Source organism: Lepus europaeus, chromosome 9 (assembly GCF_033115175.1).
Source record: "Lepus europaeus isolate LE1 chromosome 9, mLepTim1.pri, whole genome shotgun sequence".
In the NCBI taxonomy this organism is placed as follows: domain Eukaryota; kingdom Metazoa; phylum Chordata; class Mammalia; order Lagomorpha; family Leporidae; genus Lepus; species Lepus europaeus.
The window spans coordinates 64,965,992-64,985,628 of record NC_084835.1 but is presented as its reverse complement, the minus strand read 5'-3'; the positions used below and the strand labels follow the sequence as shown (position 1 = coordinate 64,985,628).

At 40.4% G+C, this 19,637-nt stretch overlaps 1 protein-coding gene and 1 pseudogene across 2 annotated transcripts in view; one reads left to right on the top strand and one right to left on the bottom strand.

Annotated features, from left to right (window-relative positions):
• Nucleotides 1-19,637, bottom strand: part of DLGAP1 (DLG associated protein 1) — a 396,029-nt gene that overhangs the window by 210,991 nt on the left and 165,401 nt on the right. For both annotated transcript variants that reach the window (XM_062201404.1, XM_062201405.1), the window contains exon 3: nucleotides 492-669. In XM_062201404.1, the coding sequence (XP_062057388.1) occupies nucleotides 492-669 (178 nt within the window). The remainder of the gene's footprint in view (nucleotides 1-491; nucleotides 670-19,637) is intronic.
• Nucleotides 3,487-4,279, top strand: LOC133767156 (phosphatidylinositol-glycan biosynthesis class F protein-like; annotated as a pseudogene).

Below are 19,637 nucleotides of genomic sequence, written 5' to 3'. Positions count from 1 at the left end.
CTTGTTACCAAGGTGCAAAGTTAGCTAGGATGTAGTTGTGGTAAACAGATCATGTCTTGTTTCCTGTGCCTGGGACTGTGTCACGAGGACTTGCTTTTATGTTGGTGGTTAATGATTAGATGCTGCCTTGCTTTTGCCAGTGATATCAATCCTGTGTTTGTATCCTTCAAGCACTGTATAACAAACTCTCATTCATCAACATCTTATGAAAAACTTAGCTGGTGCTGACTACGGATGAATTTCTAATGACTCCTTCCATTAAGCTTTATTCACTAGCAGAGGGTCCCTTCCCACCTGGCAGACTGGTAATATCAGGTGCTTGCTGCAGCTGGACACATGTGGCACACTCTTTGCAGCACTGGACTGGAGTTCCCATCCGACCCATTAGTGAGCATTCATACCTACCCACTTCATGCCTTCTCAGTTGCCGTTAACCCTCCTGCAGTTAATGGTTCATGGCCAACACCGATCACCTGGAAGATGGTGCTCACCTGGCTGATGGTGCTCATGGCTCGCATGTAGCTCTCATTCCTGGAGCGGAACTTTGGTGATGTGAGCAAGCCCGCAGGGTCCAGGCTGTCCAGGCTTCGGTTGATGGAGACTTCACTCACCGCCCTCAGGTAACTGTGACTCCGGATCTGGAGCTTAGGTGAGTGTTCATTGGAGATTCTGGAGGAGAACAATGGAAGAGGTACAGTTAGTCATATTTCACAATGTAGGTGTAGTAAGATGGGGCACTCCTGTCATTTACATGGTGCCCTAAGAACTGGAACAAATAACACAGATGCTCCCTTATGATTGCAAAACTCGATGATGGTGTCCCAGAGGGACAACTTTTAACAGGAATCAATGTGATGACATTAGAGGGCAATCAAAATTGTCTTCAATGATGAAATAATTTCCCTATTCAGATTTCCTAGGCATCTTAGGCGGGGAGCTAATGGCAGTGACTGTGGTGTCCTGTGTAATTTGTAAGGGTCTCCTTTCTGTGCATTTGCTTCCTGTGGCCATCGCTTTGTTTCTGGACTCCTTAGTCATAGTAGGTGGGTCTGTGGCTATAAATCTATGTATATGTCTCTATTTCTCTCCCTTCCTCATTTCTTTTTGCATTTGTTCTTTTCTATCCGTTTCTTTTTTTTTTTTTTTTTTTTTTTTGTGGGGCCTGTGCCATGGTTCACTTGGTTAATCCTCCGCCTGCGGCGCCGGCATCCCATATGGGCGCCGGGTTCTGTCCTGGTTGTTCCTTTTCCAGTCCAGCTCTCTGCTGTGGCCCAGGAAGGCAGTGGAAGATGGCCCAAGTGCTTGGGCCCCTGCACCCGCATGGGAGACCAGGAGGAAGCACCTGGCTCCTGGCTTCGGATCGGCGCATCGCCAACCATAGTGGCCATTTAGGGGGGTGAACCAACAGAAGGAAGACCTTTCTTTCTGTCTAGCACTGTCTAACTCTGCCTGTCAAAATAAAAAAAAGATTAAATTTTGTGAACAAAACTTAAATCTTAACTCTTAAAAAACTCTTAAAAATAAAATAATCAATCTTTTTTTAAAAAAAATATCTTGCAGAATCTCGGTCCTTAATGTGATGTACACTGTTATTTAATGCTATAACTAGTACTCCAACAGTATTTTTTCACTTTGTGTTGCTATGGGAGGGCAAACTGTTGAAATCTATATATATATACTAAACTGATTTTCTGTATATAAAGAGAATTGAAAATGAATCCTGATGGGAATGGAAGGGGAGAGCGAGTGGGAAAGGGGAGGGTTGCGGGTGGGGGGGAAGTTGTGTGTGGGGGGAAGCCTTTGTAATCCATAAGCTGTACTTTGGAAATTTATATTCACTAAATAAAAAAAATATCTGAATCTTGATACACAAAATCTCTATATACCTTATACTGCTTGGATTAATTATAAGATGCATTGTACTAACTTATATTTGACCAAGGAGCTAAAAGCAATCCCTGCAGCAAGGACAATATCTTCAACAAATGGTGCTGGGAAAGCTGGATTTCCACATGCAGAATTATGAAGCAAGACTCACACCTTACACAAAAATCCACTCGACATGAATTAAAGATCTAAATCTATCACCCGACCCCATCAATTTAATTGAGAACATTGGGGAAACCCTGCAAGATATTGGAACAGGCAAAGAATTCCTGGAAAAGACCCCAGAGGCACAGGCAGTCAAAGCCTAAATTAACAAATGGGATTATTCAAATTGAGACGCTTCTATACAGCAAAAGAAACAGTCAGGAAAGTGGCAACCAACAGAATGGGAGAAATTATTCTCAAACTACACAACTGATAAAGGATTAATAACCAGAATATACAAAGAGATCAAGGAACTCCACAACAACAAAACAAACAACCAAGTTAAGAGATGGGCAAAGGACATAAACAGACATTTTTTAAAAGAGGAAATCCAAATGGCCAACAGACACATAAAAAAAAATTCAAGATCACTAGTTGTCAGGGAAATGCAAAATAAACCACAATGAGGTTTCACCTCACTCCAGTAAGAATGGCTCTCATACATAAATCAACAAACAACAAATGCTGGTGAGGATGTACGGAAAAAAGTACCCTAATCCACTGTTGGTGGGAACATAAACTAGTAAAGCCACTATGGAAGATAGCATGGAGTTACCTCAGAAATCTGAATATAGACCTACCATATGACCCAGCCATCTTACTCCTGGGAATTTACCCAAGGGAAATGAAATCAGAAAATAAAGGAGCTATCTGCACCTCCATGTTTATTGCAGCTCAATTCACAATAGCTAAGACATGGAATCAACCTAAATGCCCATCAACCAAAGACTGGATAAAGAAATTATGGGATATGTACACTACGGAATATTATACAGCAGTAAAAAATGAAATTTGGTCATTTGCAACAAAATGGATGAATCTGGAAAACTTCAAACTTAGTGAAATAAGCCAGTCCCAAAGGGATAAATACTATATGTTCTCCATGATCTGTGAGAGATAATAGCACACCTAAAATGAAAGCTGTAGAAAGTGAAATTGACTCTTTGAGAAACAATGAATTGAATAGCCCTCATCTTGATTGTGGAGGAACAGTTTTTTATTTTTAATTGAATTTTTTTCTTTTCTCTTCTTCATACCATATGTTGAAATCTTTACTTAACATAGAGTTAATCATATGTATTTAAAGTCAATTGAAAATAGACCTTAGTAAAAAATAAGAGGAGGAATAAGAAAGGGAGGAGGAAGTTTGTAACTGTAAAGCTGTATAGTTCAGCATATAGTTCTATCGGCTTACTTCTAAGGGTACAGTTTAAAAACTTGTCATGGGACTCCAAATCCCACTAACATTGGTGGTAAAAATGCCATCTTACTTGTTAAAGTGATCATATTAAATGTTAAAATGAATATATCGATAAGATTAAGTGTTAAGAGGGGCAGCCTATTGTGCCTTGATGGTGGGAGGCAGTAATTCCCCCTCCCTTCACAGGCGGGAGAGTTAGATAGTCACCCAAGGAAGCACCATGAAAAATACTGATATCAAGAGACTATTTTATGCCCATCATTTATGTGTGTTTTCTATTATCCTGAGCACCTTTGTTCCATTATTCTTTTTGGAAAGTTTCTCGATATTGGAGACACACTTGATGTGGTTGTGCATCTGCTCTGTTTCTTTAACTGCTGTCAATCTAGTATTATATTTAGTAGTGAAACCAAATGCATCCTCCAAAACAAGTTCATCATCACATAAGGTAGCCAGGTTTTTGAAAAGCTGTATCTACTTTCTTGTGTCTTGTTTCTCCTTTCATGTAATTTTTGTTCTATGTGGAGCACCGCTAATAGAGTTGGTGTTGGAAACATTTTTGCTCACAGTTATTTTGTCTACCTTTACTACTGTACCTTGTTTATGTTTGTTAGGACCAAATCTTAAAGCATGGCTAAGAGTTTTCAGTAGAAATGGAGTTTCATCCATTTGGGAGAATACTCTCCAGATCGTTACAATTGCTAGTTTTATAGGAGCATGGCTTGGAGCATTTCCTATTCCTTTAGATTGGGGAAGACCATGGCAGGTGTGGCCCATCTCCTATATGCTTGGAGCGACCTTTGGCTACGTGGCTGGCCTTGTTCTGTCACCACTTGGATATACCAGAATAGAAAGCAACTTACATACAAGAACAAAAAATGGAGCAAAGGGAGAAGATATTTCTTTGTGCAGATTCCATAAGGGCTGTGCAGAAATGTCTATGGTCAAAGCCAAGCAATTCCATTTACAGCACTGTTTTTTTACATAGTTAACATGATGTGATTGTAGCTTTTTGAACTATGAAACCCCTGAAAGATTGTATCTTCTAGTTGAAATAAAGTATTTATAATAAAAAGCTTAAGTGTTAAAGAGATAATATAAATAGCATCAAGTGCTTGATAATAATAATCGACAGAATTAAAAAGGAGAGAATGTCCAACATGGGAAGCAGTCTACACAGCAGGCTCATAGAATGACAATCATTTTAAGTAACACTCTGATCTCAGAATCAGCCCTTAAGGCATTCAGATGTGGCTGAAAAGCCCATGAGAGCATTTTAGGCATGGGAAGTCAAGACACTGTGGCAAAAAATATCCTACATGAAGGACCTCTGTAAATGAGACCCCATTGGAAAGAAGTGGCCATCAAAGAAGGATGTACTTTTCTCTGAAGGAAGGAGAGAATTTCTACTTTGTTTATGGCTTTGTCTAAATACTGATAAAGTTTGTGGTCACAAAAGGCTTCCATAGCCATGGAAGCTCATGGCAAGAGCTTCAATGATCTCTGACGTCATAAATAATAGTGTTATTATTAAATTAACAACAGAATCACTATGCACTTACTGCCCATGTAAGACCTCTGTCCTTAATTAGTTGTACTATGATAATTAATTGCAAAATTTGTTCTCAAACAGTACTTTATAAGTTGTGTCTGTGTGGGTGCCAACTGTTAAAATCTTTACTTAGTATAGAGTTGGTATTCTGTATATAAAGTTAATTAAAAATGAATCTTAAAGAAGAATGGGATAGGAGAAGGAGTAGGAGGTGGGATGAGATTGGGGGTGGGAAGGTGGGTATAGATGGAAGAACCACTATATTCATAAAGCTGTATCTATGAAATTTTCATTCATTAAATAAAAGCTTTAAAAAAGATGCATTGTAAAGTTGAAAATGTGAGAAATGCATATTTCAAGAACCCAAGCTTTACAGAGTGCCCAAAGCCAAAGTAAGGTCTGCCTCTCTCCCTTATTCCTGTCTTCAGATTCCACATGCATAGAGAAATCACTCCTAGCAGGCTGGTGCATAGCCTTCCTCACTGTTTTTGCACATATACAATTTAATTTTAGCAGTTTCTAAAGTTTGTTTTCACACAAGAATAAGGGCAATTCTTTTTCCTTTATTATATGTCTTTAAGTTTTTGTAACATTGCTTGCAATACAAAGATAAAGTCGATCGGAACAAAATGCATGCCCAGCAATACTGCTATTATTTCCCATGATTCTGCAGGTCCTAGCCAATTAAATTAGGAAAGAAAAAAATAGGGAATATAAATGTGGTAAAGGTAGTTTTAAACGTTGAGTGCTTATAGATTGTATACTTACTTGTAAGATAAAAAGAAATAAAATTAAAAAAATCATGAAAAGTAATGATAGAGCCTCAAGGCAGATAGTCACAAAGTAAAATACAGAAATTAATATATTTTCTGTATACTTCAGACAGCAAATAGAAATTAAAAAAATTTATTTACTTATTTGAAAGGCAGAGTGACAGAGATCTTTCATCTGCTGGTTCATTTCCCAAACGGCTGCATAAGCTAGGTCTAGGCCAGGTGGGAGCCAGAAGCCAGGAACTCCATCTGGTGTGGGGGCCCAAGCACTTATGTCATCATTCATTGCTTTTCCAGGCAAGTTAGCAGGAAGCTGGATCAGAGGGGAGTAGCTGGGACCTAAACTGGCACTCCAATATGGGATACCATTTTTGCAAGCCATGGCTTAACCAGCTGTGCGCAACACTGGCCCCAGCAAATAGAAATTTTAATTAAAAAATTCCATTCAAAATGGCAAACATAAAAATAAGTAGAAATTACAAAAAAGAAATGCACTAGAATTTTATGAATGAAATTATTAAACTCCAGAAGACAATAAACCAGGTCTCAATGCAAAAACAAAAAAAAAACAAAAAACACAATTTTCCTGAATGGAAATGCTAAACTTAATAACATATTTAAATATTCTCTAAATTAATCTATAAATTTAATGCAATTGCAACAAAAATCCCTACATACTTTTTAGACACTGGAATATAATATGCTGATCCTAAAGCTCATTTTTAGCCTACATGGCTAGTAGGAATCCCATGGTTTATAATAGTAGGCTGCAGTAAACAATTACATGAGGCTTCAAAATCATCAGATTTCCTTATGAAGGGAGATTAGAGGGTGGATTACAGTGGGCAAAACTGGAGGAGGAGAACCAATCAACGTGCTGCAATGCTGCTGTAACCCAAGCAGCAGGTGGGAAGGACTGAGTATTGGTGGTACTGAGAGGAACAGGTTTGAGAATCCAAGTGCATACTAAATATGGAAGATGAATAAAAAAGTGAACAGCCAGAAAATAAAAATAAACCAAAACCAAGAGGACAGGGATGCCTTTTACCAGGTCTCAGCTGCACTAGGCAGCTACAAGGATGAAAACAGTGTGATGAGAGCCAACGGGTAAATGAATCAGTGGGACAGTATGAGAATAACAGAAGTGAACATGAATTTGAATTCATTACATTGCAAAGATGTACAGTTCAAGTAAGTGGGGGAAAGGTCACAGTTTAATAATGGAGTTAGACAAACTGTGCACTCAATTGGGGGAAAAATGAATTCGTATTCGCCACGTAAGTTAAAAATAATATTTAAAACATCTAAAGCTCTCTGAAATGATATAGAAGGTGAAATGTTTATTTCTATACCTAACAATTAAAAAAGAAGTGTACTGGAATTTTATGGGACCAAAAATCCTCTATATAATTTATGCAAAACAATAGAGAGACTAAAGAAATCTGAAGGAATATGTTGGGGGAGAGTTTAAAAGCATGATGTTAAACCTGGAAGTTGTTTAGAAAAAGATTCACAAGCAAAAGTTACATAAACATTTTAAATTTTTATCTGGCCAAGGACACTGGCAAAAAAATTAAGGAAAATAGTTATAGTATAGGAGAATATATTGGCAACACTACACAATAGCAAAGAGGGTTCACATCTATAATTTCCAAAGCGTATTCACAGATGAATGAAAAACAATGCAAGCAACTCAATAAGAATGAGCAAAGGCTATAAAAATGTAACCATAGGAAAACAGATTCAGAAATTCACAGGAAAATAGATTTTCAATTTCATTAGTAATTAGTTGTTGACAAAAAGATTACATTTAAAAACACACCCACGCACACCCTTGGCATGTGCAGGTGCTAAAGATATCTTTCAAGTTTCAAATGGCTTCTTAGTAGCAATGTAAAAGATTGCACCTGTACTTTAAACTTATATGGGATTATTTAAATATAATAGCTGAAGAAATAGTCTCAATAATACGAAGTCCTAAGAATTTGATTTGCAGTCACTGCAATTGCACTGAAGGAGACACCAAATTTAAACAGATGCAGAATATAACATCAAGAGTAAACCTCTTATGCAATTTATTGTTACAAAAGAGAAACTGGTTGTTCTAGAAATGTGCCTTATGCCATCTTTAAGTAGCTCTCAAACATGAAAATACCTCCACCAGGACAAGTAAATATTTTCCATATTTGATGTGCTACTATAGGATTCCATTGGGTCACTTTATAAATGTCCAGGCCGGCCGGCGCCACGGCTCAATAGGCTAATCCTCCTCCTGTGGCACCGGCACACCGGGTTCTAGTCCCGGTCGGGGCGCCGGATTCTGTCCCAGTTGCCCCTCTTCCAGGCCAGCTCTCTGCTCTGGCCCGGGAAGGCAGAGGAGGATGGACCAGGTCCTTGGGCCCTGCACCCGAATGGGAGACCAGGAGAAGCACCTGGCTCCTGGCTTCGGATTAGCGTTGTGCGCCGGCTGCAGCGCGCCGGCTGTAGCGGCCATTGGAGGGTGAACCAATGGCAAAGGAAGACCTTTCTCTCTGTCTCTCTCTCTCACTATCCACTCTGCCTGTCAAAAACAAAACAAAACAAAACAAAACAAAACAAAAAAAACCAAAAATGTCCAGGCCAAAAATTCCAACCAACCAGCAAACTAAAGAACTCCTTTTACCTGTAAGATTTCTTTTTTTTCTAAGATAAAGAGGGCCTTAGCTTGAAGCATTTACAACCTAAAATTCACTTCCCTTAGAACTTTGACAGTTGGATGACAAATATGTTTTTCTGTCTGTTTTGCAACCTGATCCAGAGCACTGGCATTGTCACCATAAGTGATGGTGCTATTCCCAATGGTTATCGGGGCAGCATTGGGGTGGCTATTTCCGAAGTGATGTAAAATTTAAAAGACGTGAAAGTCTGGTGTTTTGAAAAATGAGTGTTTGCTTGCTGAAATGGGGAAATGAGGCATCATTGCCACATTATTCCTCCTGACCACTTTTTAGGAAATAAGGCATAATTCCCAAATTTCAACGTGAAAAGTCTCTCAGGAGGAACTGAATAGTTCCACTTTTTATCAACGTGTATTTTATCAATACACTAAATATGAAGAAATGACCTCTTCTGAGCCTCCCACTTAGGCAGCAGAGCCCACCGCTCTCCACATAACGGGCAGGGCAGGTACATGAGCTCCTGGTGCAGAAGTGTTCTTTCAAGAAACAGCAAAACACAGGACACTGATTCCTTACTTTTGCCTCAAAAGAACAGTTGGTCTGTGGAAAAGAAAGGGAGCATGCTTTTGTGTTTTTCCATGTTGACTATTGAAGTGACATTCATCTTTTCATACTCTTCTCCCCAAATTATGCTAAGTTAACTTTTTCTAGCTTATCAGAACTGAAGTGAGATTTTGGTCTTATTGGGCCAGTGAGTCCCATCCATTATCATGTCTGTTCAGTGCATTGACGGCGAACTATAAGGCGGCTACACGTGCAAGTTTGGCCCAGGGCACCAGCAAGGCTGATGCAATACACAGACTACTACATTTTAAACCAACGTCTCAAAAGAGAAAAGGATTTCCTTTGCGATACATTACTAAACATAACTTTAGGGAGTGGGGATTGTTTTCTCCCAGAAGAGGAAATGCTTGCTGATTCCCAGACCACCGAGTCTATAGGGAGAATCTCTGGATGTGATGGACCATCTGACTGATCCATCCACATCCTAGTTCCACTATGTTGATTAGGAAAATACTGAAATCTGGCGCGCCCCCCGCCGCGCATCGGGACCGGGGTCCGGTGTGGAGAGCCCTTCGTCCTGGGAAACGGGGCGCGGCTGGAAAGGGGGCAGCCCTCTCGCCCATCACGCACCGCACGTTCGTGGGGTACCTGGCGCTAAACCATTCGTAGACGACCTGCTTCCGGGTCGGGGTTTCGTAAGTAGCAGAGCAGCTCCCTCGCTGTGATCTATCGAAAGTCAGCCCTCGACACAAGGGTTTGTAAAGAAAAAAAAGAAAAAATAAATTAAAAAAAAAAGAAAAGGAAAATATTGAAATCTAAGATTATTCCACAGGGTTGGCGCTGTGTCGTAGCAGGTAAAGCTGCCGCCTGCAGTGCCCGTATTTCATATGGGCGCCGGTTCGAGTCCCAGCTGCTCCACTTCCGATCCAGCTCTCTGCTATGGCCTGGGAAAGCAGTACAGGATGGCCCTTGGGCCCCTGCACCTACGTGGGAGACTCAGAAGAAGCTCCTGGCTCCTGGCTTCAGATCATCGCAGCTCCAGCCATTGCGGCGAACTGGAGAGTGAACCAGCGGATGGAAGACCCCCCTCTCTCTCTAGCTCTGCCTCTCCTCTCTCTGTGTAACTCTGACTTTCAAATAAATAAACAAATCTTTAAAAGAAAAGATTATTCCACAGCACCCAGAGGAAGCACTTCATTGTCTCTGGGGACCAATCCAACATTGTTCTATTTCAAGAATCAAAGTAGATGGCCTTAGTGGTGAGATGTTGATCAAATCATTCTCACCAACATTAATGGCTTAAAGTGAGAGGCTTCAAGGAGATGGTGCTTAGTGGCTGACGGTGCTCACTAGTTTTAGGGAATCGAACTCAGGGAGTTTGGCTAACCAGTCTCATTTGGTAAATCACAGTCCAGCTTTCTTCTCAGCCACCTCCTGTGCAGCGACTTTATCTTCCTTAAAAAGTGTGCTGTTCATTAAAGCTGCTTCCTTTGGTAGGTGCCTTTTGAGTTACTTCTGTTTTATGACTCCTGACATTTATTACCACTCTTAAATTCCTAGTTATTGCTAGCATCCTTCTACAGATGAAGAAAGCAGAGCTTCAAAAGGTAATTTAAACGGAACCTTGGCCTCTGACTTCCACAATCCTAGTTAATTCCTATTTCTGATTTCCTGGAGAATCCTGCCTGAACTCTCATTTGAGCTTCTCATCTTTTAACATGTCCTTAAATGCTGTTTTTTTTTTTTTAATTTAGGTATGTGCTTACTGTATTTGAAAGCCAGAGAGCGAAAGAGAGAGAGCGGAGAGAGAGAGAGAGAGCGGAGAGAGAGAGAGAGAGAGAGAGAGATCTTCCATCTGTTCACTCCTGGAATAGCAGGGCCTGGGTGAGGCTGAATCCAGGAGCCTGGAATTCAGTCTGGGTCTCCCATGTGTGTAATGGGGACCTAAACAGTTGAGCTGTCATCTGATGCCCCCAATAGTGTGCAGTAGCAGGCAGCTGGAATCTGGAGTGGAGCTGGGACTCAATGCTAGGCACTTCAATATGGGATGTGGCATGGCTCAACTTCAAGCTGTGGGCAGTTGGGGAGTGATCTTGGGGAGTGATCTAGTGGATGGGTGTGCTCTCTCTCTCTTTCTCTGTCATCCTGTCTCTTTGTCACCCAAATAAAAGAAATCCACACAGAATTGGAGGGAGAAAAGCATAAATCAGCTATAATAGCTGGAGACTTAAATTCTTGACGCTCAATAATGCATAATACAACTGGACAGAAAATCAGCAAGGATCTAGAAGTCTTGAACAACCCAACAGATCCAACAGACCTAAAAGACATATATATATATAGAACACTCCTCTGGAGAAAATGAGAACACACATTCTTTTCATGTGCACATGGAACATTTCTAGGATAGACCACATACTAGGCCATAAAACAAGTATGAATAAATGTAAAAGGATTGAAATTATATAAAGCATGTCCTCTAACCATAAAAGATCTAAATTGGAAGTCAATAACAGCAGGGAATTTTGGAACCCCACAACGATTTGAAATTAAACAACGTATATATAAAATCATGGATTATAAAAAAGAAATTAAGAATTACTCAAATAAATGAACACAGAATCCATTTTAAAGAAGTTACAAGAGAAATTAGACAATACTTTGAACTGAATAAATATGAAAAGCTAATGTATCAAAATTTATGATGTAATTAAAGCAACTGGAACTGAACAATAATAGCTTCAAATATATTGGAAAAAAACAAAGAAATGCTCTCAAATCAATACCTGTGCCATCAGGACAGACATTTGGTGCAGGGTAAGACACTGTTTGAGATGCCAGCATCTCATATCAGAGCACTTGGTTGCAGTCCTGGCTATTCTTTGTTTCCTATCCAGCTTTTCCCAAGGCACTGAGGTGGAACAGATGACAGCCCAAGTATTCGGGACCTTGCCACCAATGTGGGCAACATGGATGGAGTTCCTGAATCTTATTTGCCCAGCCCTGGCTATTGTGGGCAATTGGGGAGTGAATCAGAAGTTCTCTCTCTCTCTCTCTCTCTCTCTTTCTCTCTCTCTCCTGCTTCTTCCCTCCCTCCCTTCTTCCCTCCCATTATGTCACTTTGCCCTTCAAATAAATAAAAAAATCTTTAAAAAACTAAGCTGTTACCATAACAGTCTTGAAAAAGAAGAGCAACTTAAATACTCACTGCAACTAGAAGAAAGTACACAATAGCTATAAATAATTAAAAAGTGAATGAAATAGAAAATAACACAAAAAAGTTTTTGAACAAGAGTTCTTTGAAAAAAAATCAACATGAGCTAAATTAAGCAAGAAAAAAGATAACCAGTATTAAGAATAAAAGAGAAACATTATGACTGATTTGTTTGAGATTGCAAAGATTATAAGAGAATACTAAATTAAAAAGCTTAGATGGAAAGGACAGATTACTAGAAAAACACAATTATCAAACAGACTCAGAGGAAATAGAAAATCTGAATAGATCCGTAACAGGTCAAGAGTTTTAATCTGTACCAAAAAATAATCTTCTCAAAGTAAAGCTCAGACCTAGATTATTCCACTGGTGGAAATGCATCAAACATGTAAAGAAGAAATGATACCAGTATGCCACAAACTCTTCAGAAAATAGGGGAAGAAGAATACTTCCAAACTCAATTCACAAAGCTAGTGTCAATCTGATGCCAAAGCCAGACAAAGACACTGCAAGGAAAGAAAACCAAACCACAGACTGAGAGTCTTCATTAACTTAGAACAAAACTCCTCAACAAAACAATAATGGCAAAATTCATGACATGTAGAAGAGGTTACATATGATGATCGAGTTGTACTTATTTCAGAAATACAGGACTTATTTAACATCCAAAATCAATTAATGTAATATACCATATTAATGAAATAAAGGTCAAAACCACAAAATAATAGTAGTAAACGAAACATTTGACAAACCTAACAGCCATTCATGATAAAGACTCTGAATCAACTTGGAATAGAAGAAAATTTCTTCAATCTGATAAAAATTATCTGCAAAACACTAAGTAATACCACATTTACTATTAGACGATCAGGGTCTTCTCCATATATTCCATATACTTCTCCATAATTGAGCAAGGCAAGGATGACTATTCCCACCACTTAATTTTTTTTATTTGACAGAATTAGACGGTGAGAGAGAGAGAGACAGAGAGAAAGGTCTTCCTTCCATTGGTTCACTCCCTAAATGACTGCTATGGCTGGAGCTACGCTGATCCGAAACCGGGAGCCAGGTGCCTCCTCCTGGTCTCCTATGCTGGTGCAGGGCCCAAGTACCTGGGCCATCCTCCACTGTCTTCCTGGGCCACCCTCTACTGCCTTCCCGGGCCACAGCAGAGAGCTGGACTGGAAGAGGAGCAACCGGGACTAGAACCCGGTGCCCATATGAGATGCTGGTGCCACAGGTGGAGGATTAACCAAGTAAACCACTGCGCTGGCCCCACCACTTAATTTTAATATTCTTACTGGAGTTATTGACAGTGTAATCAGGCAAGAAAAAGAAATGAAAGAAACTTTACATAAGTAAATATCAGTATACTCAAAACTAACCAAGGAAGTCTGGACACTGGATGTTATGTCTTGCCTTTATTGTTAACTGTTGGAAAGGCTTTGGAAAAAATGACAGAAATAATCAGAATTCAGGTTTCTAATCTGTAAATGAGAGAGCTGTAATTTGTATAATGCTATAGCAATGATGGCTTCAGTTTGTAGTGATTTTCTTGATGATATCAAGCATTACTAGAACAAATATTTGCAGAATGTAGCAAGTGCCTGTTCCAGATCCTTGCATTGCCAGCCACATGGCGTCTTTTCCTCAAAGTTTACTCCTTTTGCAGCCCACTTAGTGAATTTTTCCTTCTCTTTCTTAGGAGTTTAGCTTCATAAAGGAATCAATTTCACCAACTGTTCAATCCCATCAGAAGAGAACAGTTTTCACATGGGAAACTTCCAAAGTTTAAGATAACAAACTCCTACAGATTCCTGGCTGTATTCTTTGATGTTCTTCCTTCATACACGTTTGACACGGGGGACAAATGCTAGCATTATTTCTGGAGTACACTGCAATTGTCAGGCACTTAGATTTTGCTATCTCCAAGAGGTCCAGGGTTCAGGGTGGGATGAAAGAGAATTGAGGGAATAATTCTGGAGATTCATCTGATGCTGAGACTTTTATTTGCTCCATGAAGTTTGTTCTGCAGAAAAAAAGATACTGAATTCACTGGTATTTCTTTAAGCATTTTTTTGTTTATTTACTTTCATTCTGTTTGAAAGGTAGACCAACAGACATGGAGAGATCTTCCATCCACTGGTTCACTCCCAAATGCCCACAGTAGCCAAGGTTGGATCAGGCCAAACCCAGGAACTCATTGTGGGTCTCCCACATGGGTCATAGGGACCTAAACACCTGAGTCATCATCTTCTGCTTCTCAGAGTATGCATCAGCAGGAAATTGGACTGGAAATGAAGCCAGGCAGCCAGGGTTCAACACAGGCACTCTGATACTGGATGCTGGTGTCTCAAGCGGCAACTCAACCAGTGAGCCAAAGCCACCCCGATTAGAAACCTCTGATTGTTCAACTGGGGACATGATTGGAGAACCACAGATTCATTGTGTGCAAAGCCACATGCTAGAAGCTGGGGCAATCCATTTTAGCTAGAATGGGCCTTGTGTAAAATGAAGGTGCAGTCTTTTCCACACTAATTGGCCAGGCATAGAAATTGCCAACATAGCCGGCGCCGTGGCTCACTAGGCTAATCCTCCGCCTTGCAGCGCCGGTACACCGGGTTCTAGTCCTGGTCGGGGCACTGGATTCTGTCCCGGTTGCCCCTCTTCCAGGCCAGCTCTCTGCTGTGGCCAGGGAGTGCAGTGGAGGATGGCCCAAAGTCCTTGGGCTCTGCACCCCATGGGAGACCAGGAGAAGCACCTGGCTCCTGCCATTGGATCAGCGCAGTGCGCCGGCCGCAGCGTGCCTACTGCGGCGGCCATTGGAGGGTGAACCAATGGCAAAAGGAAGACCTTTCTCTCTGTCTCTCTCTCACTGTCCACTCTGCCTGTCAAAAATTAAAAAAAAAATAGAATAAAAAAAAAGAATAAAAAGAAATTGCTAACATAAAATACTGTTTTCCCAGTGTGCCAAATACGTTTATCCATACTGAGAGTCATGTGACACTTGGAACTCATCCTTGGATTTGCCAGGCAACATTACATCTAAAGCAATAACAAATAAATGCCAACTATTGCTAATTTCTTGTGCCATATGTTACAGAGGACACATGATTCCTGTCACTGTGAACCTCAGTGTCCAAGCTGAGACAAACATGAAGAATTAACTTAAAGATCATCTATGTAAAGTTCTAATGGTTGTTTGAGAAAGCAGCAAAGACAGGGTAGAAAAAGAAAAGACTAGGGGCCAGCGCTATGGTGTAATAGGTTGAACCTGTGATGCCATATGGGTGCCAGTTCAAGACCTGGCTGCTCCACTTCTAATACAGCTCCCTGCTAATACACTTGGGAAGGTAGCAAAAGATGGCACAAATGCTTGGGCCCCTGCCACCCATGTGGGAGTTCTTGATGCAGATCCAGGATCCTGGCTTCAGCCTGACCCAGTCCTGGCTGGGACAATTGGGGAGTGAACCAGCAGATGGAAGATCTCTCTCTCTCTCTCTCTCTCTCTCTCTCTTTCTGCAATTATGTCTTTGAAATAAACAAACCAATCTTTAAAAAAATTGTAGAAAAATGGAATTAAAAAATACATTTGGGGTAGATACTTAGCCTAGCTCTTAAGCTGCTGGTTAAGATGCTTGTTTCCCGCACTGGAGTACCTGATTTCAATATCTGGCTCTGACTTCAAATTCCAGCTTCCTGCTAAATGCAGAACTTGAGAGGCAGCAGTGATGGCTCAAAAATAATTGGGCTTCTGTCATCCATGTGCTCTCACATGGATGAGTTCTTGGTTGCTGGCTTTAGCCTGATCCAGTCCTAATTGTTGCAGGCATTTGGGGACTGAATTAGCAGATGGGAGATCTCTTTGTCTCAAACTTTATCTTTCAAAAACAAACAAGTATTTTAAAAATATTCATGTTGGCCGGCACCGTGGCTTAACAGGCTAATCCTCCGCCTTGCGGCGCCGGCACACCGGGTTCTAGTCCCGCTTGGGGCACCGGATTCTATCCCGGTTGCCCCTCTTCCAGGCCAGCTCTCTGCTATGGCCCGGGAAGGCAGTGGAGGATGGCCCAAGTGCTTGGGCCCTGCACCCGCATGGGAGACCAGGAGAAGCACCTGGCTCCTGGCTTCGGATCAGCGCGATGAGCCGGCTGCAGTGGCCATTGGAGGGTGAACCAACGGCAAAAAGGAAGACCTTTCTCTCTGTCTCTCTCTCTCACTATCCACTCTGCCTGTCAAAAAAAAAAATCCATGTTTATTTTGGTGCAAAAAACTTTTGAAATCCCTGTATTGTATTCATAATACTATTTTTCCATGAACTTTTTGAAGTAGCTGGTGTAAATATTTGTTGTTAATAAGTGAAAGGGCAGAAGTCACTCCTGGCCAAGAGGGCGGTGGGGTGTGAAGATCCAGACATTGTGACAAGAGGCCTGATGAGTCCTTGAGAAGGGCCTGCAGAGGCCAGAGAACCAGGGAAAGTGAGGGGCAGGAGTGGCACCGGGCAGATCTGGGGTGTCAGGCAGTGGCCGAGGGAGGCCTGCAGAGCTCTGTCCTGGGGAGACGGAGTGGGTGGTGCTGCCTTTTAGCTAACATGTAGAACATAATTAAGCCCAGGGAAGTTGTTCCTCTTCTTGAGAGCAGTAAGGCAACAACCTTTCTTAATACTTAAATGAGCCCAGCAGAGCTTTATTGCTGACTGGCTGAAAATACAGCAGCGAGAATGTCAAGCGTTGTTTCAAAGATCCCCATGCAGGACCGTTTGGGCTCTGGCCAGCTCCTAACATCCAGGGAGGTCTGTGTGAGGACCCTGCATACACATTTGGGTGAATCCCTGCCCAGAACTGAGCAGCTACTGAAGCAGGGTGGGGCTTCTTCATTTCCACATTACCAGTTTTATGAAAACAATACTTAGATTTTGCTTCAAAATAACTCTTGCAGTTGCTGGAGACCAAATTGTTCACTAAATTGATTAAAACAATCTAGAGAGAAATTTGAGTGGCTCTGGTGGCTGTGGTTGCCTTAACACGAGGGGTTTCAGTGTGAAGCTGACTCTGCAATGCAGCGAACCTGGCTCATCCGTGTGGGCAGCAGTTAAATCTACTGCACCAGGAAAACTACATTTTGTTCTTCTTTAAAATGGAGATAATAATAATACCCTCCCAAAAGAACTGTTGGATTTACTGCATAATAAGGATCTTTTATTGTGGCAAAATATACATCACTTAAAATCCACACTGTAACCACATCTAAGTGAATGGTCAGTGGCATTAAGTACATTCACACTGTTACACAACCATCATCACCATCTCTCTCCAGGACTTTTTCATCTTGCAAAATTGACACACTGTCCTCATTAAACACTAACTTCATTCTTACCTTCCTCACAGCCCCTGACAACCACCATCCTGTCTTCTTTCTGTGTGACTTAATTATACTACGTTCTTCATATTAGTGGAATTTTATAGTGCTTGCTCTTTTGTGACTGGCTTATTTCACTTAGGATAATGTATTCAAGATTTTTCCATATTGTGGTCTGTGATAGAATTTCCTTCCTTTAAGGTTAACAATATTCTACTGAACGCATTTACCACAGTGTATTTATCCATTCAGTTATCAATGGATACCTGAGTTGCTTTCACCTTTTGGAAGCAAGACACATCATAAACTTTTTAAAATTAAAGACTTAGAAAGTATCTTGAAAATAGAGAAAAATGGCAGCTAACTATAGGGGAAGACAATTTGAGCGACACTAATCTATCTTCAGAAATCGTGGAGGGGAGAAGGAAGTAGTTCAACATTTTCAAATGTCCAAGAATTGAAAGTAGAACTGTCAACCCAGATTTTTATATCCAGCAAAATTATCATTTGGATAAAGGGGAAATAAAGATATTCTCAGGTAAAGAAAAACTAACAAAATCTGTCACCAGCAAATCTACCCTAAATATGGCTGCAGGATTTTTTCTGAACAGAACTAAAATGATAAAAAGTAATCTTGAAGCATAAAGAAAGAAGAAAAAACATGATAAGCAAAAATATGGGTAAGTAAAATAGCTTTCCCCTCTCTGCTTGTGTTTTCCAAATTATGTTTGATTGCTGAAGCAAACATTTTAACACTACCATAGATGATTCTAAATGCATGCAGAAGAAATATTTCAGGTAATCATACTAAAAATGGGAGAGGACAAAGAGATGTTTTAAAGGGAGGTAAGGTTCCCATACTTCACTTAAATTGGTGAAATGACAATGTCACTAGACTGTGGTGAATTATCATATGGAAAGCTACCACCGGCCGGCGCCGTGGCTTAACAGGCGAATCCTCCGCCTTGCGGCGCTGGCACACTGGATTCTAGTCCCGGTTGGGGCGCTGGATTCTATCTCGGTTGCCCCTCTTCCAGGCCAGCTCTCTGCTATGGCCCGGGAAGGCAGTGGAGGATGGCCCAAGTGCTTGGGTCCTGCACCCGCATGGGAGACCAGGAGAAGCACCTGGCTCCTGGCTTCGGATCAGCGCGATGAGCCGGCTGCAGCGGCCATTGGAGGGTGAACCAATTGCAAAAAGGAAGACCTTTCTCTCTGTCTCTCTCTCTCACTATCCACTCTGCCTGTCCAAAAAAAAAAAAAAAAAAAAAAAGCTATCACCAAGAACTACAAGAAGACACACCCAAAAGCACTACAAATAAAAGAAACATACCCCTCCCCCACATTCAAGTATCACAAATGAAGTCAGGAAAAAGAAAACAGGGAAATAAAATCAGAGAGCATAAACAGAAAAAAAAATAAAACATCAAACTCAAGCCCTAATGTACTAATAAACATTTAATATAAACAATCTAAAGGCACTAATCAAAAGAGATTTTCAGAGTGGATTAAAAAACATGCTACCTATAGGAAACTCACTTCAAATTATCACAATTAAGGCAAATTAAAAGTAAAAAGAAGGAAAAAGATATATCACACAAACATTAAAAAAAAAAGAAGTGCTCTATTAATATCAGAGAAAGTAGACTGAAGAGTAAAGAAAATTATCAAAGATATACATTATATAATGATAGCTCATGGGTCAATCCATCAAGACACAGAAATCTTAAATGCTTATACAGAAAACAATAGTATATTTAGGTTGCAACATATTTAACACAAAACTGATAGAATTAAAAGAAATAGAAAATCCATTTTATAGTTGGAGACTTCAACCTCTCAAAAACTGATAGAACAACTAGACAGAAAGTTATCAAGGATATAGAAGAACTCAAGAATTTCACTAGCCGCTAGAATCAATTAGATATTGTAGAACACTGTACTCAAGAGCAGCAGAATACACATTCTTTCCAAGTGCCCATGGAACATACGCCAAGTTAGACTACATTAAAAAAAGTCTCAACAAAATTAAAAGGAACTGAAACTATAGTGTGTTCTCCAATCACAATGGAATCAAATGAAAAATCACTAACAGAAAGATTATAAGAGCATCTGTAGCAGATACAAAACAAAAGTGAAAAAATTTAGATCAAAGAGGAAGTCTCAAGGAAAATAAAAAAAAACCCACTGAACTGAAGAGTAATTAAAGTACAACATATTAAAATTTGTT